The sequence below is a fragment of the Cuculus canorus genome, chromosome 6, assembly GCF_017976375.1.
Source record: "Cuculus canorus isolate bCucCan1 chromosome 6, bCucCan1.pri, whole genome shotgun sequence".
NCBI lineage: Eukaryota > Metazoa > Chordata > Aves > Cuculiformes > Cuculidae > Cuculus > Cuculus canorus.
The window spans coordinates 12,503,496-12,527,516 of record NC_071406.1 but is presented as its reverse complement, the minus strand read 5'-3'; the positions used below and the strand labels follow the sequence as shown (position 1 = coordinate 12,527,516).

At 43.1% G+C, this 24,021-nt stretch overlaps 1 protein-coding gene across 7 annotated transcripts in view; it reads right to left on the bottom strand.

The window, feature by feature from the left end:
- The window catches only part of SEMA5B (semaphorin 5B), a 283,392-nt gene that overhangs the window by 66,052 nt on the left and 193,319 nt on the right, over nucleotides 1-24,021 (bottom strand). For all 7 annotated transcript variants that reach the window (XM_054070049.1, XM_054070044.1, XM_054070043.1 and 4 more), the window contains 5 exons: nucleotides 23,177-23,239; nucleotides 8,786-8,884; nucleotides 7,832-8,045; nucleotides 5,036-5,321; nucleotides 912-1,047 (listed from right to left, as the gene is read on the bottom strand). In XM_054070049.1, the coding sequence (XP_053926024.1) occupies nucleotides 912-1,047; nucleotides 5,036-5,321; nucleotides 7,832-8,045; nucleotides 8,786-8,884; nucleotides 23,177-23,239 (798 nt within the window). The remainder of the gene's footprint in view (nucleotides 1-911; nucleotides 1,048-5,035; nucleotides 5,322-7,831; nucleotides 8,046-8,785; nucleotides 8,885-23,176; nucleotides 23,240-24,021) is intronic.

Below are 24,021 nucleotides of genomic sequence, written 5' to 3'. Positions count from 1 at the left end.
CTGCAGAGTCCTTTTTGGAAGGTCCTTGACATCACCAGCTTGAAGGCAGATGGCATTTGCAGGCAGCCTCAGCACCTTTGCCACAGTAAAGGAGAGCCAGATTCACAGAAACGGGCTGAAAGCATTCACCACAGGGAAGGAAGGACAGGAAGATAAGTCCATCCTCCGAGGATTCTTCAGGTTGGAGGAGACTGAGCTGTAAAACGGGCTCATGTTTCAGAAGACTCAGGTTTGCTGGGGCTGTCACTTACATAATCTGCACTGCAAGGACTGAATCTGAGCATAAAGCAGCTGAAGTTATTCTATAATTTTCATGCTGGCCTTAACTCACAATCCTGGAAAACTGCTCATTCATTAAAAAAGATTTTTTAAGATGCAAAGGAACCACTGTGACCATTCTTGTGTGTCCCCTACCACCAGTTTCTGCTGCAATATATCCGTAACTTCTGGTAGAGCTACTGTGTCTTGGAAAGACATCCATCTTGCTCTGAGCCTTAGGGGCCCTATCAAGTAATGGAAAATTCATCACATTCTTACACAGTCACAGGGGTTAATTGCCTTTCTTGTTTAAAAATATAGGTTGCTTCCATTCTAGTTTGACTTTGTGCAGCTTCAGCTTTCAATTCGTCCCAGTTTCAGTGAGGATGTGTCTCTATGTCCCCTTGTGAGGATCACATTCTCCGAGTTCATGTGTCAGCGATGAGCATAACAGAGATCTAAATTATTCATTATTATAAAAAATCTGAGCATTGTTGTTATTGGTTAAATAATTAAATTTTTACCATGAATTCTGTGGTCTCAAGAACATGAGGCAAGGATTTCCATGGACTGAACGAGTCCCGCACAAGTCAACCCACTGGAAAGACAGAACGCAAAAGAGTCTGGAATAAACTGAAGAGCAGCTACAGTACCTGGAAGTTAGGGATGGGGTTTAACGTTGGCAGCCATGCTGATCTTGGGTTTTCTTGGTAACGGAAAGGGCCATTAAATGCCTGAGTAATGGCACTCAGATTGAAGGCACACACTGCGGAGGCAGCTATGCTGTTTCTGGAAAAAGGAAGAAAAAAAAAATCAATTTAATCATTAGAACATTGACATTTTCATCATAACAGACATCAAACTCCACTCAAATAAAATACATGTAAATTGCTCAGTAGACGTAGAGTGATACCAATCTCAGGGGGAGTAAAAATAAATAAATAAATTATAAAATGGAGATGGCTTGCATGACAATTCTGAGAATGAATTTTAAGCTTGGTTTTAAAATGCCTGTGATTTAAGGGCCACGGAAGCAGTTCTGACAAGAAAGGTGAATACAGTTTAACTTGCATAGATTATTTGTGTCTGGTTTTATGTTTTACTTTTTTAACATCCCATCTATCTTTATTGATTACAAACAACCCAATTTTTTAATCTCTTGGTGTTTCTCAAGGTGAAATTCTGTTTCTACAGGCTCTTGAATTCTTCAATACTAAATAGTCCCCTAATATTTATATATATATACACATATATCTATATAAAAGTACACGCATGCAGGATCAAGGCTAAGGGTGACGGCGCAAACCAGGCTGGTTGTTACAGCAGCTTGGCACACAAAAAAGTCTTGCTGATACGTGAAAGCCTCTGTTTTCAATGATCACAATTCATTTCTTTGTGTTCCCAGCTGCGAACAGCATCTGTCTCGGGCAGACTGTCCACCACGCACACACCAGCCAGGGGAGACACGGCTAGGGAAATGCCACTGTAGGAAGGGAATTTGTTTTAGGGACACTCTGCTGCCCAGTCAGGCTTGCACACAGATCAGTCAGCCTTTGCTGTCCCATTTCAGTCACAGAGGACCCATTTCTGCAAGGTCCTGAGCAGGCTCATCTCCATTTGCCTCAAGAAGGCTGTAAGGCACTTCCCAGATGATGATGGCACCTCAGGGAAGCCAACCCAAAGAGGGACGTTTGCTAAGTGGTAACCTGAAAGTCAAACCTTCTCCCAGCTCTTCCCTTTCCCCTCCTGCTATTTTTTTATTAAAAAAAAAAAAAAAAGGAAAAAGAACAACGTTTAGAAAAAGAGATATCAGAATAAAACTAAAAATAGGGCTAGCACAAGAGACAGACTCGTCACGGTGCCTTTTAAATAACCCAAGCCCTGCTGTATGTATCTTTCTGCTAATTAAAGCAATTTGAATTCTCTGAAAAGAACACATTTTTTTTACTAAACCAATAATTACACTCTCACACAAAAAAGAAGCCTTGCTCCACAATCCCAGGCTGGAAAGTGGAAGAACAGATTCTTTCACAGCATGTTTCTTCCAAGAAATATAACATCACGAAGAACTTCTTGCTTTGCCTTCCCATTCTCCGCTCCAGCCCCTGCCCCCTCCCATTCCTGGAGTGATGGAGTAGCTCTCTTTGAACATGTCAAAGCCATGCCAGGCGAACCTTTCTCCACTTTTGTCTGAGCACCACTGATGCAGAGCATGCTCACAGACGGCAGCTCTTAAGACAAAGCTAATGATGGATGACAAGTAAGTGCCTTGAGGCACACACAGAAGAAAAAAAAGAGAATGAGAAAGAAAATGAAAAAGGAAAAGAAAGGATAAAACCGTGCTAGTCTAAAAAAACGACTTTTTTTCTAAATAAAAAAAAAAGAAAGGATATTTTTAGGGCTTAAATGAATCTGTGGCCCGTTTTCCTTTCCATCTGTGGCCTGGCATATTTCCCATCCCTCCCTATGAAAAGTTTGATCTCAGTTTCAAGCCAGTGACATCAGCTCGTGCAGCTGGCTCTGTGTTGTCCTGGTGTGAAGAGAAACCTCCTCTATTCCCACTTCCTTTTTCCTGTGATTAACCAGGTGGTTTAGAGAATGGGTTAAGCTCAAGGAGGTTTTAACATTATCTCTATTATCTCCCAGAAAAATTTTAATAAAACCATCTTAAATATTTCATCAGCAGCTTCCCCAAAAACTTCTTTCCCAGTGATTCAGCCGGGTAACAAAACATAAAGCAATAAATCTCTGTATGGTTGTTACCAAAACCACTAATAGCCCTTTGTTAAAGATGACCCTAAATGCATTAAACATGATCCCTCCAAAATAAAAATACCCTTGCACAAAAAAATCATAGTTTTGTGGTGCATCGGAAAGTAACTCAAACTGGAGCATACATCACCCCTCTTTGGCATGCAGAGCCCATACAGCATGATATAAGTCACAATGGAAGTTAAAAGAATTACCATTATTTCTCTAGCTGGATGACAAATTGGAACATTTTCTCTTTGAACTCTCAAAAGAACATGATGTTGTAGACCCAAAACGCTACTCGATCTAGTTTCAGCTAGAAAGAGTCAATAACTCATTTCTTCAATTACACAAATGTTACATATTATATTGTCCTCTGAAGATACAAGAGAGAATGGACGCCAGTAATGTATGAAGAGTGACTTAAGTGTAACCCAGACGAGACAGGTAACCCCAACATGTCTCACATTAAACCTGAGAGACAGAAATAGCAGACAAGACAAGAACTCTTCCAACCAGAGGCATCCTATGTCTTCCCTCTTATATTAAAAAAAAAAAACCCAAAACCAACAAGAAATTGTCAAATGCCCAAAGCAGTAGCCAGGTTTCCTTTCAATGTTGACTAAGCTTGGCTAACGTTGTCTAAATAATTTTAGAAAATGACTCCTGCTTTTTTCAGTCCCAGGACAGATTTTCCCCAAAGTCCACAGTCAAGGTGCAGTGCTCAGTTATGTTTAATTTTAATAGTTGCTTCTCCACGGGCTCACTTTTGGGTCCTATTAGTAATGGTAGTGCAGAAACTAAACACAGAAGATGGATGAAGGTGGCCAAACACCTTCTTCTTGGCATTTGCAAAGCGGGAATAGCATTCAGGCTCTGTTGACTCTCATAATGAAACTTCTAACAGTGCTTTAGCTCAAGAAGTTGGGACTGATGCTTTGTGACAGCAAATGACACATTAAAATAAGAAGGCATATATTTCAGTGGGGCTTCACTTCTTTGGTTTTCCTGTGGGCTTCTTGGGAACAGACTGATTCATATTGAATGGTTCTCCATTGCACAGAAAAACCCCAGAGAAGCTGGTTACCCATTTTGAGGAAGGCACTTTTGAGTGTCTGTCGTGCAGAGTAACTAACTCCAATTTTCATTCTAGTTTACACATCAGGATAATACCCACCCTTGGAGAACATGTATTATTGAAACTTAATACCACACAGACTGCCTTGGGCTGCAGAGAAGAAGTTATTTGAGTTTCCTGACTTAAAAATACACATTATGAGTTTTTTAATATATTTTTTAATTAACTCCTCCTTTCTGCTTTCACAGCTACGCTACATCATTCCAATTACAAGCTTTTTCAATATCAAGCCAAGAAGAAGTGATTATGAAGTTTCAGAAATCGTGCCCTCCCCTCAGCGTTCCAACACTGCTTTTGATTTGTGGACCTGAAACAGTCTGTAGCAGGGGTACGCTCCCCCGTGGAAATGTCAAATGCTTTGTAGCCCACATGACCTTGCTTCTATAAAGTTTTGTTCAATACCTATGGATGTTGATTTCAGTCAAGGCTGTTGTGATCCCATTTGTCCCATTCTCTTCCTTCCGATCCTTCTCTCCCAGGCATATGCACCTGTCCACTTCATGGGCCAGCCCAATGGTCACACAATTGTATCAGCTCGTCCAGGCAGACAGCCTGGCTGAAAATTAATTACTTTTTTCCGTTGGAAACTACACAAGTAGCATAATCACTGCTAAAAGTCAGAAGTCTGTCACGGCCAGGTTTATATCAAATTAAGTTAACGCAGAACTACACAGTCACCTTTCGGGGACTTCTAAAATCTGTGAACCATGGATTGAAAGCACTGTCCTAAAGGCTACGTTGCCATGATGGATAACACAGACTGATCCACTCCCTCACATTTAACAAGAGGATCTTTCAAAAGTGATTGCTCAGACTGTCTAAGCAGTCAGCATATCTTAAGTTTCAGACTGCTGGGGATAGAAGGGCAGTAAAACCAGCACAACTTACACATTAGTAGTGAAGACACCATAGATCAGATCTTGCTCGGGAAGGTAGAAGGTGCTTTGCAATTCATTATAATAGAAAGGGATTTCTCCAGCACGGGAGCAGTTCAGTCTGGCCTTCATGAAAGTTGTCCATGTGTCCTCCAGCAAAAATCTCCCTCCGATATCATTTTTGCAAACCCTTGCCACACGAGAATACACTGTTTTCCCACAGTCATGTTCTACTGCATTCTCACGGAAGAAGAAGTAAGTGAACAAACCAATGTCGTAGGCAGCAATAAAGTTAGGCTCTGAAAAAGAAACATTTGAAGAGATTTATACAGGTCAGAAATCAATCCACGCTCACTGACTTGCTCAATGCATTGCACCGCCAGCTCCCTTTACACAGGCTGTCAAAGCTTGGGACCACAGGGAGTTTGGAGTCAGCAGAGGACATAAAAACAGTAGATATGAATAATGATATATGGGGATACGGCTCTAGTTCCATTTTTCAGATCTTGGAAAGACCCCATTGTTTCTCCAGTTTATTGGCAAAGCTGCTACTGATTTCAGTGAAAGCAGAGTTCAACACTTTGCATATGCATGACTATTCTCTGTACCCATACTCATTTTACAACACAAAGCCTTCCCATCGGGTTCCTTCACCTATTCACTTCTGAAATGCACCTTATGATGTGTTAAATATGCTGTGTGCATCCGCCCAATTCCCCAGGCTGCTGCACTGGAACATTCAACTTACTCTCCCAGCACAATCGCATCTGGCTTTTATCAGGAAACCTTTCCAGCTTCTAGGCACAAAAGATTATCTTATGTCCATAAAACAAAACCATGCTACAGACTGAGGGTATTTAAGCAAGTTCTCCTTAGTTCTTTTTCTCCAAGAATTATGGTTATTTTCACAAGAATTTAAAAGAACCTTGAATTGGATTTGTAGTGAATATTTTAATTGAGTATTTAACAAAGATTTAAAATGTACGGTCTTTTATCCCAACGGTTTCTTTGGCAAATGGAAAAGATTAGCCAATGAATAATATTTGACTAAACAAAAAAACTCCTGTCGGTTTTATGGGGTGCTTTTACAATGTTCGTTTCTGAGTAATGCTCAATGGAAGAAGAAAAAAGAAAAGTACAAAATTCCTTTAATGCTGCAGGCCGGGAGTGAAAGGAGAACAGAGTTGTTAAGAGAGAGGAAGGCAGGCTGATGCTGCTGCAAGGCAGGTTTGGGAGGGAGACAAAGGTACAGAGGGAGGACACTGCAAAGTGTCTCCTGTCAAACTTTCTTCTTCAAACAGCGAATCTTAAAGGCGCCATTGTGATCACCAATCTGACCTTCTGTCTAACATGAATCAGAGAATTTCAGGTGTAATTCCACCATTAGATGCAGTAACTAACAGGTGAATTAGACCACATCTTTTGAAGGAGATCTGATCTTGTTGGGCAATGTCACGTGGCTTTATATCCATCACTTTCCTCAGCGACTCATTGAAATAACTGAAGACTGCCCCAGCAGCAACCTCCACTTCTTTTTCCATTTGACATTATTGGGCTTCAGCTTCCAACCACAGGGTCTTGTCATGACTTGTCTGCTAGCTTAAAGAAGTTCACCCTGCCAAAAATCTTCTCCTGGTGTAAGTACTTCCATACCACGAACAAAACACTTCTTATCTCCTTTTCAGAAAGACAGATAAATTGAGCTCCGTAAGTCTCTCACTCTGAGGCAGGCTTTCCAAGCTTCAAATCACTCCACAGCTCTTCTCCGAATCACCTTCAACTTTTCTATTTCTAGTTGAAAAGTGGCCAGAACAGGATAAAATTACTCCAATGTTACCAACATGGTGCAAGGTTATAAATCCAAGAATCACGTTAGTTCTTCCAATCACAGACTAGAAACTCAGTTTCTTTTTGTCTTCCCTTAAACTCCACTGTTCCAATGTTACTTCTTTCTGAATTCTTCATTCACGCGTAGACAAGAGGGACATATTTCTAATGAGTGCGTATGGGTTATGGTGCTTCTTGGTCCTAATTCAGTCTTGCCTGACAACATCCTTCTCCTAAAATTCAGATCTCCATATTGACTTCTCTATGTCTGCAGAAGCCTAGTTCAGTCTCATTAAGCTCCGAATAGTGCACAGGCTCACTGCTTCTATCTTTAATTGAAAGGTCCTGAAATCCAATAGAAAGATTCTGAGTATCTTGTCAACTTACCTGGGAAATACAGGGGTCTCCACAACTACAGTCTACTCAGGCAAGGTGTGCTTTGCCCCAGTCAGGAGGTGTGAGCTCAGTGAAATTGTATATCGCTTGCTTAATGCAGGGTATTATCACGCTGGGGTAAGCAATGTTTTTAATAACTATAAATCCACAACAGCACAGAACATAACTTGGTGTGAAATTCCTCATTTTTGGACTAGTCTTGTACTGAAATTAACCATCTTCAGCTGAGTCAGCGACAGTAGAGGATGCTTAACTGTGCAGAAATGGGTCAGCAATATGATGCTTTAAGTTCATTTTGATCTTCAAATCTCTGAGGGTTTTCTTGTTAAATTGACGCAATTGGTCATCTCACAAGACAGAGACCTATGGATGTGTTAAGGAGTCTGCAAGACCCTCTTTCTATATTCTAAACTGACTTATCTGAAATACTTCCAGACACATCTTTTAAATATCTTCTAAGCTGCATTGATTACTGCACCGGAGCCCTTCCCCATAACTGGGTCCCAATATGAAAACAGAGGAAAAGCAAGCCTGTCAAGATGACTTTAATACACCTCTTTATCAGATATGACCCACATGACTTTACCATTGAGCCATTTGGAGTTGTATTGTGCTGTCCTAAGTGGGGGAACATTTCCAAGGCTGCGGTAAATAGCAGGATCCCGTCCAGAGAAATCAATTACAGTCGCAGCATAGAGTTCTCCTCGTGATGTAATCACAGCTGTTGAGTTATGCCGAGGGTCGTGTGGGCATCGAGCCACTCCGTTAATTCTGTCAATGATTTTGCTAAGATTTCCTACCTGTATTTAAAATGAGAAAGGAGAGAATTTAAAGAGCATCTGCAATTCTTACCAGTACAGGTAATTCAGTTTGCCCACAAGTACCTATGAGCAAACCCCTGATATAAAACAAGCAGGCAGCTGTAAGAAAGTAATGTCAGCAATGGCTGTAAATTGATCATTACATCCATCGTTTGCCAACATAAGAAGTTGTGTCTGAACCTCACTGATCCTATTGCTTTGTATGAAGGTTAATTCCCCAAGCCAATAAAGCCTGTAGGCCTCAACCCACTCGGTGTAATCAGGTGCTCCTGCTGCTAGCACAGGTTTCTAATCTTCCATAGACATCTCCTGAATGTAAACTGGCATTAAAACATATAAAAATAAACATTGCTTTGGACCTGCTCCTGCCTCCCTTGAAGCCAAAGGGAGTTTTGCCATTTATTTTAAGGAAACAATCAAGCATTCACTTTAGGAGGCATTTACAGCTAAGCTTGTCTATATTCCCCATTTTCGAACGCTTACCCAAAGTTTACATGAGCAGCACTTCATTCAAATCCAGTTCACTTTTGCTCCTCACCTGCAGATAAACCCACTGCCTCAAAGCAGCCCAAAGGGACCCAAAGAACAAAATCAAACCAATTTCAGATTGGCTACATTTGGAACATTCTCTTTGCAGCCATGATGCCCTGCCAAATGTCTGGCTTTCCCCAAAGCATGTGTCCAGCCCTCACCATGACCACAAAAGAGGAAAAACAGACCTGTCGACTGGAACACACTGGCGAAAAGGCATTGGTACCACAGGTAAAAACCTTCTTGCCATAAACAATCAGCACTCGGACATAGTTCTGGCACTCTTCCTATAGGGACACAAGACAGAGACAGAGGATTTTTTAGAAGGAGACTGTAGGATTATTTATTACTTTAAAGAAATACCTGTATTGCAACTGGAATATACACCTTCCTCGGCCCTAAATTGGACTGAGGTTTGTTGCACCAAGCAGTGCACATCTGCAAAGAGATAGTGGTCTAAGTGTGCAAGCCCAGTTTGCTGGTTATTTCTCTAATCATAGCCCTGCACAGAGCCTGGATAGGACGTTATCCATCAGGTTGAGTGTGTACTACACAAGCGCCTTTTTCTGTGCTCTGCTTCGACTGGAGGAGGAATCCTCTTTCATTTTATGATGATACTTTTGACCTATTTTACCCAGTGGTGTTGAAGCTTAGAAAAAGTTACACAGACACCAACTTTGGTCAAGGCCATTGGGTCTGTCTGCACTATAATTCACACTAATGCCAGAAGGGAAATAGCAGGAACTTCTCTTTAATAGGCCAGGCTGCTCTGGAGAATCTCATGCTCGAATTGATTGTTTCACCCGGCCTCTCATCAAAACTGTGTGCTCAGGATTTTCCATGGTAGGAGTTTCTTTTTCAGGCCAGACCAGTGAGGAATAGGAAACCTCAACTACAGAACCATTTGCTGGTGGAACTCAATAACTCCCTAGATATGCCAGTCCCAAAGGCATGGGGTTCCAGTCATCTGACGCTGCAGTAGGAGTGACAACACAAGACCAGACTTAGCCTTTGGTTTTTTTTCCCGAAAATATCCTTCATGCTGTTGGAGAGTGCCACAGTCTCTCTTTTCCCCCACAGTTTCACATCCGAGACCTGTGGACTGCAGATCAGGCTACGTGAGCATCTTTAGGGAGTTAAGCCATGGGAGAGGAAGAAGCCACATAAGGTAAGGACTTTCTGATGTGACACACAAGGAATGGGAGGTGCAATACTAGCATGCAGCTTCCACAGACAGTTTAAGAGGCTTGAGAGCCGTCTGCCCTAAGGTTCAGCCAAACAGCCCCAGTGAGAAGTGTAATGTGAGCCTGGTACCTGTGGCTACCTCACAGGAAAGGATACGAGCAACAGCTAGTGACTGGCACCCAAAGGGCTCCAAGTGAATAAAATCTATTATATTCTACTGTAAACACAAAAGGAAACTTGTTAAATAAAAAAAAACTTTGTCTGGGTTATCCTGCCTGGTTTGCTTTCCTCTCTCCAACAGATCATAATTTGCCACTAGGCTGAGCCTATTGCTGCAGACACGGCTGTTTCTTCTGTAAGCAGCAATCACTCTGCAAGTTTCCCTGTCTCACAGTGCTCCACGCTGTTGATCATTTCCCTGAAGACTTGATTTGCAAGATTCAGCAGTGTGAAAACACTCCCTATCACCTGGAAAGGAAGAGGCTTCCTTAGCTGGATTACATGTTATCTCCTTTCATTTGCTGTATGGAAATCAACTCACTGAAGGATGGCATTTAGTGAAAACCCACCAGTGTTATCCACAGACAAGCGGCTGCATGGGCATGATGTATGGGGCTTGCTTTTGAATGGCGAAGATCACAGGGACTGCAGAGCCAGTCCAGGAGCACTCGCCCAGCCCAGGCAGAGGCTACAGAGTGCCACAGAGCAGGTATTGCCAGCCTTGACTCTCAGTATGGGTATCAGGGATCAGATACATAATGCCTGGTATCCAGAAATGAGAGCTTGAATTTATAGCTGGGTTGATTCAGCACTTCTTATTTCAGAAGACCAGCCATGGTGACTGCGCATCAGTCTGTCAAACAGGACTGTCCCACCTGCTCTGTGTTGAGAATAGAGGCTTCATCGCTTCCTTTAATAAAACGAAGTGCCTGACAGCCTCTCTGCCCTCACCCATCATTGTCATGGGGTGCTGTGAACCCTGTTAGTTATTCCCTCCTCTAGAGATGTCTGCAGTTCACGAATGGGTTAAGTAATTCCTTTTTCTATAGAGCACAGTTATTCAATCCCACATAATATTAGGACCACTATATATTTAACTGAAAATATAGAAATTTCTAGTACTAGAAATTCCTGAGGGGATGCTATTGAAAAAAAAAAAAAAGAAGGTACAGGCTCCTCTCTCAACAGGGTTTTATTTTCCAAATATGATTGATTTGGCATCTAATCCAGAATGCAGTTCTGTACCTAAATTTCACACAATAAGAGAGTACCTATCTGATCCCGCTCTGCCTCTACCTTTCTCTGCTTTGTGTAGAATCTGAGTATAAGCTCATGACTGAAACCAGCCAATACCATACGTATTGCTGGACCCTTTCCTGCCTAGGCACTTCAGTACATTCCTAATTAAAACTCTTTCCTGCAGAAATCTAAAATCCTAATTTGCAGAATTCCCTTCTTTGCACAGAGATATATTACAGATTAACAGACTTCTATTTCTATAAAATTCTTCCCAGTTGAGGAGATAGCACACCAAAAAGAATTTCCCTGCGAGGGTCTCTTGGGAGCACGGCGACTGGGAGCGCGGCGAAGAGGAGCGAGGCAAAGAGGTGCGGGGCACGTTATTACGAAGGGGCAGTTTGAGCGGTCAGGGCGAGCAGGAAGGGCTCAGGGAGAGGCTGGTGGCTGGTGGCTGACCATGGTGGCTACCAGGCAGAAGATTAAAACTGCTCCGGGTGCTGCAGCGAGCAGGATGGATACTGCCACCCAGACAGAGCCTCAGTGGGTCCATGCAGCCACGCAGACCCTGGGTTGTAGGCAATGCCCCCCTCCAATACCAGCCTGTGCCTCTGATACCGGCTACGCTTGTGGGAGCTGTGCACGAGTCGCCGAACTCCTTCACATGGTGGCAGAGCTGAGGGAGGAGGTGAATAGGTTAAGGACTATCAGGGAATGTGAGAGGGACATAGATCTTTGGAGCAGTGCCCTCGCACAAACCCAGCAGGCTGCTGGAGCCAATGCGGCGGAGCAGCTTGATCCTATAATCTGTGAGGCAGGGGGAACAAGAGATGGGGGATGGCAGCAGGTTCCTGTCCGGCGTAGGAAACCTGCTCCCCCCACCCAGACAATTAACCCCCAGATAGCCCTCAGAAATAAATATGAAATGCTGCAGGTAGAACCTATTCCCCAGGAAGAAGCAGTGGAAGAAGGAGATGGTCCCCACAGCCTGGAAACATTCCCTAGGCTCCAGCATCCTCGGAGGGCCCTAAAAACATCCTCTGTCAAGAAAAAGAGGAGAGTGATCGTCTTAGGGGATTCCCTTCTTAAAGGAATGGAGGGTCCCATCTGCAGACCGGACCCGCTCCACAGGGAGGTCTGCTGCTTGCCGGGGGCTTCAGTGAGGGATATCAATAGAAAACTCCCTTCCTTGGTGAAGGAAACGGATTACTATCCCCTCTTAGTATTTCAAATAGGTAATGATGACTTACAGCGCAGAAAGCTGAAAGCCATCAAAAGAGACTTCAGGGATTTAGGGAAGATGATTGAGGGCTCTGGAGCGCAAGTGGTGTTTAGCTCCATCCCAATACTAAGGAATATGGAGCAGGAAGTCAGGAACGTACAGATGATTAATGCCTGGCTCCGAGCCTGGTGTGAGGAGAGAGGCTTTGGCTTCTTTGATCATGGGGTGACCCACCCACCCCCAGGTTTTCTTACTAGGGATGGGTCATACTTGTCTCGAAGGGGAACTAAAGTTATCTCTAAAAATCTGGTTAGGCTCTTAAATAGAGCTTTAAACTAGATGTGAAGGGGGAAGGGGAGGAGACCAGGCTAGTTGGGAATGAGCCTGGAAGTGGGAAACCAGCGGCTGAGAAATGGTGTGCTGGAGAGGACCACCAGTACACCTCAACAGGGCAAGTGAGGGCGAGTATAAGTGGGGACAGTAAGGATAAAACTGGGTCTGTGGAATTAGTTATTCCAAGGACCAGTCAATCGAGAATAAACTCTCTTCCCTTTATGAGGGCTGAAGGTTCATCAGCCCAGCTGAAGTGCATTTACACCAATGCACGCAGCATGGGCAATAAGAAGGATGAGCTGGAAGCTGTTGTAGGGCAAGGTGACTATGATGTCATTGCCATCACAGAAACGTGGTGGGATGACTCACATAACTGGACTACAGCTATGTTGGGATATAAACTCTTCAGGCGGGACAGGAAGGGTAGGAAAGGAGGCGGGGTAGCCCTCTATGTCAAAGAGTGCTTTGAAACTCTCGAACTGGATTACGGTGAGGACGGGATCGAGTGCCTATGGGTTAAAATCAGAGGAGCCCACAAGAAAGGGGACTTTGTGATAGGAGTCTGTTACAGACCACCCAGCCAAGAAGAAGCTGCTGATGAACTCTTCTATAAACAGCTGGGGACAGTCTCTAAATCTCTGCCTCTTGTCCTTGTGGGAGACTTTAACTTTCCGGATGTCTGCTGGGAGTACAATACAGCAGAAAGGAAACAGTCTAGGAGGTTCCTGGAGTGCATCGAAGACAACTTCCTTGCACAACTGGTTAGCGAACCAACAAGGGAGGGTGCCTTCCTAGACCTGCTGTTTGTGAATAGGGAAGGTCTTGTTGGGGATTTGACGGTTGGAGGACGCCTGGGATTAAGTGATCATGAGATGATAGGGTTTTCAGTTCTAGGTGGGATTAAGAAGGGGGTTAGCAAAGCAGTCACATTAAACTTCCAGAGGGCAGACTTTGGCCTGTTCAGAAGGTTGATTAGCAAAGTCCCGTGGGAAACAGTCCTTCAGGGCAAGGGAGCCCATGAGGGTTGGGCGCTCTTGAAAAATGAAATCCTATCAGCTCAAGAGCAGGCCATCCCTGTGTTCCGGAAAAGGAGCCGGCGGGGGGAAAAGCCAGCTTGGTGGAGCAGGGTGATCTCAAGATGCGTCAATAAGAAAAAGAAGCTCTATGTGCTCTGGAGGAAAGGACAGGCATCTTGGGTGGACTACAGGGACGAAGTGAGATCGTGCAGGGAAAAAATCAGGAGGGCCAAGGCCCAACTAGAATTAAAACTCGCTAAGTCTGTGAAAGACAACAAAAAGTCTTTCTACAAGTACATTAACAGGAAAAGGAGGACGAGGGAGAATATCCAGTCTCTAGTGGATGCAGAAGGAATAACAGTGACAGGGGATAAGGACAAGGCTGAGGTACTTAATGCCTTCTTCGCCTCAGTCTTTAATAGCAAAGAAAGTTGTTCCTTCTGTTTACAAATCCAAGAGTTAGAGGGGCAGATTGAGGCTCCCGTGATCCAAGAGGAGGCGGTTAGAGACTTGCTTGCCCAGCTAGACGTCCACAAGTCTATGGGGCCAGATGGGATCCACCCAAGAGTATTGAAGGAACTGGCGGATGTCCTTTCCAAACCCCTATCCATCATCTTCCAGAGGTCCTGGCTGACTGGGGAAGTTCCACTAGACTGGAGGCTGGCTGATGTTGTGCCCATATACAAGAAGGGTTGCAGAGAGGATCCGGGGAACTACAGGCCTGTCAGTCTCACCTCAGTGCCAGGGAAAGTCATGGAACAGGTAATCTTGAGTGCTATCATGAAGCACACGCAAGAGAACCGGGTGATCAGGCCCAGTCAACATGGGTTTACAAAAGGCAGATCTTGCCAAACTAACCTGATCACCTTCTATGACAAAATCACTCAACTACTGGATGGGGGAAAGGCTGTGGATGTAGTCTTCTTGGACTTCAGTAAAGCCTTTGACACAGTTTCTCACAGCATTCTGCTTCAGAAACTGTCAGCCTCTGGCCTGGACAGGCGCACACTCTCCTGGGTTGAAAACTGGTTGGATGGCCGGGCCCAGAGAGTGGTGGTCAATGGAGTTAACTCCAGCTGGAGGCCAGTCACAAGTGGAGTTCCTCAGGGCTCAGTACTGGGTCCAGCTCTGTTCAATGTCTTTATCAATGACCTGGATGAAGGCATTGAGTGCACCCTCAGCAAGTTTGCAGATGACACTAAGCTGGGAGGAAGTGTCGACCTGCTGGAGGGTAGGGAGGCTCTGCAAAGGGATCTGAACAGGCTGGACTGCTGGGCCGAGACCAATGGGATGAGGTTTAACAAGACCAAATGCCGGGTCCTGCACTTGGGGCACAACAACCCTATGCAGCGCTACAGACTGGGGGAAGAATGGCTGGAGAGCTGCACAGAAGAGAAGGACCTGGGGGTGCTGGTTGACAGCCGACTGAACATGAGCCAGCAGTGTGCCCAGGTGGCCAAGAAGGCCAATGGCATCTTGGCTTGTATCAGAAATGGGGTCACCAGCAGGTCCAGGGAGGTTATTCTCCCTCTGTACTCGGCACTGGTGAGACCGCACCTCGAATACTGTGTTCAGTTCTGGGCCCCTCACCACAAGAAGGATGTTGAGGCTCTGGAGCGTGTCCAGAGAAGAGCAACAAAGCTGGTGAGGGGGCTGGAGAACAAGTCTTATGAGGAGCGGCTGAGAGAGCTGGGGTTGTTTAGCCTTGAGAAGAGGAGGCTGAGGGGAGACCTTATTACTCTCTACAACTACCTGAAAGGAGGTTGTGGAGAGGAGGGAGCTGGCCTCTTCTCCCAAGTGACAGGGGACAGGACTAGAGGGAATGGCCTGAAGCTCCGTCAGGGGAGGTTCAGGTTGGATATCAGAAAAAAATTCTTCACAGTAAGAGTCATTGGGTACTGGAACAGGCTACCCAGGGAGGTGGTCGAGTCGCCTTCCCTGGAGGTGTTTAAGGAACGGGTGGATGAAGTACTTAGGGACATGGTTTAGGGAGTGTTAGGAACGGTTGGACTCGATGATCCAATGGGTCCTTTCCAACCTTGTGATTCTGTGATTCTGTGATTCTGTGATGGATGATCTTCTAGATTCTACTGGCACTGATATATCTCTTGCACACTTTACTGCAAGACACAGTAGCCTGAGTGGGTAAGGATGCTGGAAGCTGGTAAAATATTTTGTTATTTTAACCTAATTAAGCACAATTTTTTTTGTACCCACTCAATCCAAAGCAGAAGTTATTTATTGAAACAGGAAAAATCATACTGAGCAAATATATCTGCTGCCGTCTGAACCTGCACTTGAATATTTAAGCTGTGACTTCTAGCCTATTCTGCTCCAGCAAAGAGCAAAAGAATGTAGTTAGTATGGATGTGGTGTTAGATTGGAAACACTTGGCAGCTGACACTTTTCAGGGAACTGGATACACCAAGCTCACTAATTATTGCATTGGCTGTAAGAGGCAGAAATTGGGGTGACCAGTGGATGCTTTCCACTCTGCTTAGATAATGATGCCTATGAATTAGCTGAGCAGGCATTTTCCTTGGACTTGCCTCACTGATCGTGGTAACAGAGCTCCATGTTCCTGGAGGAAAAGCAATGATAACATGTACGTGTCATCTACTGGTCTCAAAGCAATTTATACAGTTTTAAGTAATGTTCTGAAACAGATGTGCATTATCTGCCCTATTCTCTCAGCCAGGTGAATCAAAACACAGAGGTGCTCCAGGATTTGCCACGGTGACACACTGAGTCAAAGGAGATCTTGAAGGACGGCAACAAAGGTCTAACTACCAGATTCCACCTCTCTAGCCTGGCCCTAAGAGGAATACTGTGCTCATCAGGCATTTCTGGTTGCTATACCCACTATTAGTCATGTTAGTCTACGAAAACCTCTAGGAAATGCAAAGAAGAAACAGAACCACTTAAACATTCCAGCTTGCAGGATTTTTCTCAAGACACTGTTGGTGAGATTTACATTAGATCCCCTTTCTACGCTATTCTCAAAAGAACTAGCAAGGAACAGCCTCTACTCTGTGTTCTTTAAACTAGCCTGGATTTGCTCTGAAAAGTCATTCAACATGCTGCTCTCTGCAACAATTTGTAGCTGAGGCAACTGGTTAGTAAGTTGATCTCACAAACCCCTACAGAAAATAGGAGCTAAGTAATGCAGTTTCTTCCATGTGGCTGGAAGACTCTAGGCATGCAGGAGGCAAAATTCAGAAAGGCTTTAAAGCCAGGAAATCTTGCAAGCTTGAACTCAAGTCTGTCCAGACGAGACAATATTTGGATCCTGTACTCACATTATGGAGCAGACAGTTAAATCTGGATATGATCAGTCTGCAAATCTCATCACCAGAAGATATTATTGGGATCAAGAGATTAAGGATTTAAATAAAGGGAGAAGACTGGGTATTTATATGGTTAATGAGAATAACCCAGTTATATTAGCTGGGATTATTATTAAATATATGGCAGAGCTGATAAAAAGTTGTGGCTCACTGACAGAGCATTAAGCATTATCTCAAATTTTCCTATGAATTGTGTGCTATCCACTTTGGGATCCTTGGTCCTTCCTCAAAGTTACCTTGTACTGGTCCCTTTTTTGAGATAAGGCCTTAAATTGAGGAGATACCACTTTTTTCCAGTCTAATTATCCTTGTTTTTTCTAGAAAGGGAATGTACACAACTTCTAATGCTCAACCACATAGGGCACCGGGTCTCATGGTCACTAATAAACCTCACTGAAGCCCCTCTATCCCTTCTACCTCCGCTTTGGCTATCCTAATTTATTTCATTTTCAGTAACTTTTAGATTTAAACGTGTCTGGGAGTGCTGTAACATCCATGACAGTGGGCAGGAGTGGACCTCCTTCTAACTCATACAGATATCTGGCTGCTTGGAAAGCACATTTCAAACCTAAGAACGCAGAGTGGTGCCCTGTTATTCCCTTCATTCCTGTGGACAGATCAGCAAATGGAGGGGCTGAACACCTGCCAGCTTTGATTTGAGGTAAAATTCAAAAAGACATTTTCAGGATGCTGCAAATAAGCCAGCGGTAGGTGCTTCTTGAGTCGTTTCATCTGTCATCTCTGAACACTGGAATTCTGAAATGTTATAAGCCCTTAATCTCATTGTACAGATGTATTTTTCTTTGAAAGCATAACCACATATAGGAACTACTTCAATTGGTCTTTTACTTTGAATAAACCACTCAAGCCCTGTTGTCAGAGACCCCTTTTTTTAATAATTTTTTTTTTAACACTAATGCTATTTCAGCACATACTAGTATATTTTAATCACAGACTATAAACACAGTTACATGCTGTATGCGAAGAAACACAAACTTGGGGAACACAACCTGCAGTTCAGAGCTCAGCCAGCAGAACTCAAATGTTACCCCTTCCATAACATTTTAGAGTTCAGCAAACATTTCATCTATTGCGGGTCATCCCAATTTGTTAAAAAAAAATTATCAAGATCTAACACGTTCTTGAGTACTGTCATTAACATATTTTGAGATACCTGTATTTATTTCTTTGGACAAACAATCCTATTACTCAGTTTAAGCCAATCTTCTGACCAAGCTGCCTTTCTCCTTTGAGTGCAAAAGATAGCAAAGAGAATTGCTAATGATTTTTCCAGCCACGTTTTCTTTAATGAACTTGAAATCAAATTTGGGGGCTGATTCTGCATAGGTAGCTTAGCAGAAATACTAGGAATGCAGGTTCAGATCTCTAGGAACAGTTACAAAGGGGGGAAAATATCTGATGGCCTCAGTTACTTCTGTTTGCCTGGGGATTTATAAGATGCCTGTCCTACCTGGATGCTTATTCATAGAATCATAGAGTGGTTTGGGTTGGAAGGGACCTTAAAGATCATCCAGTTCCAACCTCACTGCGATGGTCAGGGATACCTTCCACTAGGATAAAGGCTGTTCACAAGCTTCATCCAACCTGGTCTTGAACACCTCCAGGGATGAGGCATCCATGACTTCTCAGGGCCACTTGTTCCACTGCCTCTTCGCCCTCACAGTAAAAAATGTCTTCCTAATATCTAATCTAAATCTCCCCTCTTTCAGCTTAAAACTTACCTCTCATCCTATCACTGCACTCCCTGAGCTATCAGAGTGTATCAGTACACTCCCTACCATTCCCAAGTGGCATGGATATTCCCAGCTCCACTAGATAACCAGAGGGCACATCCTCCATGTGATGCAGAACCACTTGAAGGCCTCAAACAGCAGATTCCTCCATTAGCTCAGTAATTTCTGCACCAAACCCTGCAGGTGGGCTCTGGCTGTGGCCCTGTAACCTTGTGGGAGCCATAAGATCCTCCTGCATCAGGACATCACCCAAGAAAAGGAAGAAGCTCTACCGGCAATAGACTGGGACAACCAGTAGCTGGATGCCAATCAGACATTTCTCTTGGTTCTTTCTTGCTCCAGAAGTATTATTAGTGCATCGTCTTTCTCCTACACAAAGCTCTTAGGACAGCATGTAAGAGCTGGATCACTGCCATTTTCACAAATGGTTCCTTTTCACATTTTGAAATGACAATGTGCTGCTTTTGGAAAGTTAAGAAAGAGTTGTGTGCTTAGACAAAAGAAAGACCAAATCGCTCTTGTTTAGAAAGCCACAGCTTTCCATGCCAGGCAAAATTCCTTAGATGTGGTAGATGTGGACTGTTACACAGAGATGAACCAATTAGAAAGCAGAAGCTGAGCAACTCCTGATGAAATTAAATACACTTCTTCCCCTTCTGTTCTATCCGTCACTCATTTTAACTGCAAACTCTGGGTGATATCATTTGGAAGACAAAGAAAAGCAGCGTAACACTGACTTTGTTCTCTGCATTGTCTCTCAGTAATGTGGCTGCTTTCCAGGGGACAATTTTAAGGCGCTAATCAGGATACATTTATTAAATACTGCAAAAATAAGAAAGATTACTCGTGGAAGCCAGCATTTGCCTAGAGACATGGCAAATGAAGCATATACAATTCATTCAGGAAACTACAAGTTTTGCTTGATAAATACGACACAAATGAAAGAGACATTTCTGAGGTGTTTGTTTTAATACCACATGACATATAGTGGAGATCTAATTTTAAAATCAGGTTCAAGAGTGTATACATTAATGGATTAAAATCTGATAAATTATTGGACTGAAAAAAAACCCCTCAGAGTGAAATAATTCATAAGCTTTCTACTCCAGCAGGGTCTCAGATGGGGTGATGCTAGCCCAATATCAACATTTTTCTTAACAAGCATTCGTGGATAACCCAAATATTGCAAAAATAGAAATTACCACACAAAGTGATACTTGCCAAGGCTGGTGAGCTGGACTCAACAAACAAATTAAATATTTGAAAGATATTATGCATTAAAGACCAAAGAACAAAAAGGCTCCATATATAGACCGGGAGATTATATACCAAGACTAGTAAGTGTGAAAAGGATTTAGTGGTCACAGTGGTTAGGCAATTCTGCATGATCTCCTGCAGCAGAAGAGCTTATGAAACTGCCAGGTATATGAACAAAGGAAGGTAAATATGAGGTGGAAGACTGTTTTAATCACACCCAGGCATTAGAGAGATTGACAAGGGAAGACAGGTGAAAAATTGGACTATGCAGAAAACAGACACAAAAAACATCCAGGTTGAGTAAAAAAATGATTTAAAGAAAGAGGCTTGGCTTTGTACTTTATCAAAAAGCGTAAGTGATTTAACAAGAGCGTGTAAGTGCTTTTGTAAAAAAAACCAAATACTGGTAAGTAAAGGGCTCTTTAATCAAGCAGAGAATGGGCAAAATGAGCCCCAGCCACTCAAAACTGAAGCCAGATCCAAAGAGGGAGTTAAGTAGATATTGTTAACAGGGAAGGTGGTCTGCCAATAGAATGAGTCAGCAAAGCACACAGTCAGCCCATTTGCTTCTGGCCTTCAGTTCAAAACTTTTTGCCTTCCTTAAAAAGGTGCAGCAGCCAAACACATTCCTGAGGTCAATTTAGGAATAAGCAGGTGAAATCTGTGGCCAGAACTACACAAGTTGTCAGAAAAAATAACCGAATGATGCCTTCTAAACTTAAATCTGGGCCCCAGATTTCTCATCTCCCTTTTCTCTGGCTAATAAATTCTTAAATGTAGAGTACTCATCATGCCATAAGAATTATACTTCCGTGATATGCATTTTGTGCCTTTTATTCTTGAACTTCTTATTTCCCTTATAGCAAAGCTCTAAGAATTTTAGAAGACATTTTCTAAGCAGCAGGAAGAATCTGATTTAGATACTCAACAGGCGTAAGAATGAAGAGGAAAAAGGCATTGCAATATACTAGGTGGCTTTGAAAACTTCACCCTAAAATACAGACATTATTAAATCAGCACAGAAAATGGACCAGTCATATAACTTACACAAACTACACCGTGAATTAATATAAGAGCCAAAGGTCCTACTTATTTCTAGCCTCTATCACCACATATCTAAGTGCCTGACAATCCATAACACATTTATCATCAAATCATCTGTGCCAGGTAGAAAACTGCTATTATTCAAGTTTTGACAAAGCAGAGCTGAGGCAGGCAGAGCTCTGGATCTTGTTTGTTCTCTGGATCAAGGCACAGTAGAATCAGAAATATCCACATTAGTACTGCCTTCACTTGTTGATTTTACCAAGACAAGGGCAGAGACACTGGGTCAGAGCTGGACTTCTTAGCTGGAGTAGAGCATGTTGCCAGGTAGGTAGGGTAAACTTGGTACTTTTGGAGCCAGCACTATGTCATTTCTCTGCAGTGTAATGAACAATAAATGTGTAGACTCTCCCCAAAAGAGTCCAAGACTTGGCCATGGACACACAGAGCAGATACACACTTGGGAGACCTTAGTTTACTCATCTACCACAGAATCCATCTGCCTTTGTTTGTAGCTTTATGCCTTTTTGTTAGACTATTAGTCAGCACCTCTATTTGCCATTAGTTGTATGTCAAGAAGTGTTCAACAATTTGCTTAATTATAGTTCCTCAGAAGTTCACACCCATGGCCACTGTGCCCCCTCAAAAATTTCAAGGTCTGGATCACAACCAGCATAAACTGAGCTATTCAGAGCACTATCCTTATGAAATTCTTGGCAAATTCTTTTTAGTGTGAGGAGGCAGCAGCAGTAAAGATGCTCGGTATACTCAGACCATTGCTTCCTTTCAGCGTGACAGTAAAAAAGATAAATTGAAATTATCCTAGAATTTGTTCAGTCAAATGCATGGTTTTATCCAGGGGTTGACAAAATAATTCTGGGTTATAAATTCAAATTCTTCATGAACAATGGGATATAATTTAAATCTCACAAACTTTACAATGGAAGAAAAGAACAAAATCCTTTCTTTACACATTTTAGAGTACAAAGACTACAAATTCAAAAATTCTCCATGTCTTGGGTTTTAGAGTTTTTGAACTTTGTTCAACTTCTGTTTGGTTCTTCTCCTACTGGCTGGCCATGTTTGGCGTTCGCCTCATCCAGCCCATTTTGCCTTCATGGTGTTTTCCTGCATAACAAAGATCCTACATGAAACTCTAACGCATGTTCAGGATACCCATACTCCTATCCTCCACAGTTACAGGAGACAAATTCAAGCTAGATTTCTTTGAGTATATACAAGATAATATAGTAATCACAAGGTTTATTATATAACATGGACATGGTCAATGGAAGATCATATAATCCTGCGTTTAAAGTACTGAACTGGAAATTGGAGGAATTCCAGCATTTCAGGACAACCACACTAACTCTCTGCTTCATCACTCATGTTTAAGCAAAGATCATGCTTATCCTCTCTTATCTTTTGTCCAACTCCTCTGGTTTAGACTGAGAACTCTTTGCAGTGTATTATTAGGGACAACTCGATGCCCTCTCAGCTGAGGCATGAAAATTTTTGAGCAGTAACAAGACCACATTTGAAAAATCAAAATATTTCCTGCTTTTAGATAGATGACTTTGTTTTAGCTTCTCAGAAGAGGAGTAGAAAGGACCTCTGTTTGGCTCAGCACTCTGGACCTGTAAGACAGTATACCTCCGTTCAAGTAATTCTTGCTTTAAACTGCATTTCAGCAGACTGCACCTGCCTCCAAAGGAGCTCTGTGATATTCCACCTGAACAATCTGCAGTGTGCTAGCATTTCCCATTCTCATGTTCAAGAGAATTATACAAAGATGAACTCTAACTGCAAACAAGCATCAGAGCTCACATGGCCAAATGCCAGCGGCTCACTGCTGAGCAACGAGACTAAGCCAACCTGCACAGCCTCAGACCCCACTGCAAGTTGTTACTGCTGGCTTACCACCACTCTGCTCCTTGATGTGTCACAAATTGTGTCCTCTCCAGCAGTGAAATCACCTTCAAATTTCATGCAGAGCAAGTCTAATAACTCGGACAGTAGGCCTTTGAAATGGCTTGCTCAGTGGTGCTTATACACTTCTGGTGGTAGATTTGAACTGCTGCAAATTTAGAAGCTGAAGGTGGTGTCAGATCCACGCTCCCTGTGTGGATTTCGCATGATGCAAACAAATTTACCCACAGCGTCACAGTAACAAAGCAAAACTTACCTCTGTTTTCCCTTTACTTTGACAGGACCTCCTGGTGTCTTCATCTGAACCCCAGGATGTTGCCTGAGAAACCAAAACACACAAGTCACATGACAACGTCACCAACCACCATGTCCAGAGACTCCCAAAGCCAGGGCGAGTATCTCCAGCCAATTTTCACAGCCCAATATAAAAGCTGCATAGTGATGGTAAATATGTATTTCGCTCCCACTGTGCTCACAAATGATAAATCGCTGAGAAGTCCAGAGGCAGAAGCAACTGGAATGTTAACAGAGGATAGATTTTAATTTACATGTAAATAAAACTTCTCATTATCATTCAACTTGGAAGGTCCAAGACACAAGCCCTGTACACCGAGCTATCTCCCATTTTCAGAGGGGACAGTGCTTTACAGAAGTACAAGCTTTCATCACCAAAATGAAAACCACTCCTACAGCCATGTCCAGTAGTTCTGCACAAATCTGCCTGTCTCCTTAAACTTACCCACAAGATTATCACCTCCTAAGTAAACCTGCAGCCAAGTGAGCTTGATAAAACAATAACTAGGAGCTGACAGATAAAACCCAGAGAGCCAGGAAGAAGGGAGAAAGGGAGGATGGTGATTTGAAATGCCAGACAAGTGGGGTCAGATCCTGAGGTGGAGCAAAATGCATTAGGGCTGATGGCAATATTGAATGGGGGCTTAGAGACCAGGGCAAAAAGTATGTGGGATCCCCGGTTGGCTCTGACTGACTCCTTTGGAGTGAAGGGGCCCCTTCCTTTGCAAGAAAAGTCAAGACCAGCAAAGCTGCTAAAAGAGAACTTTTAGTTTTAAAATATTCAGCAACATACCCAACCACTCAGTG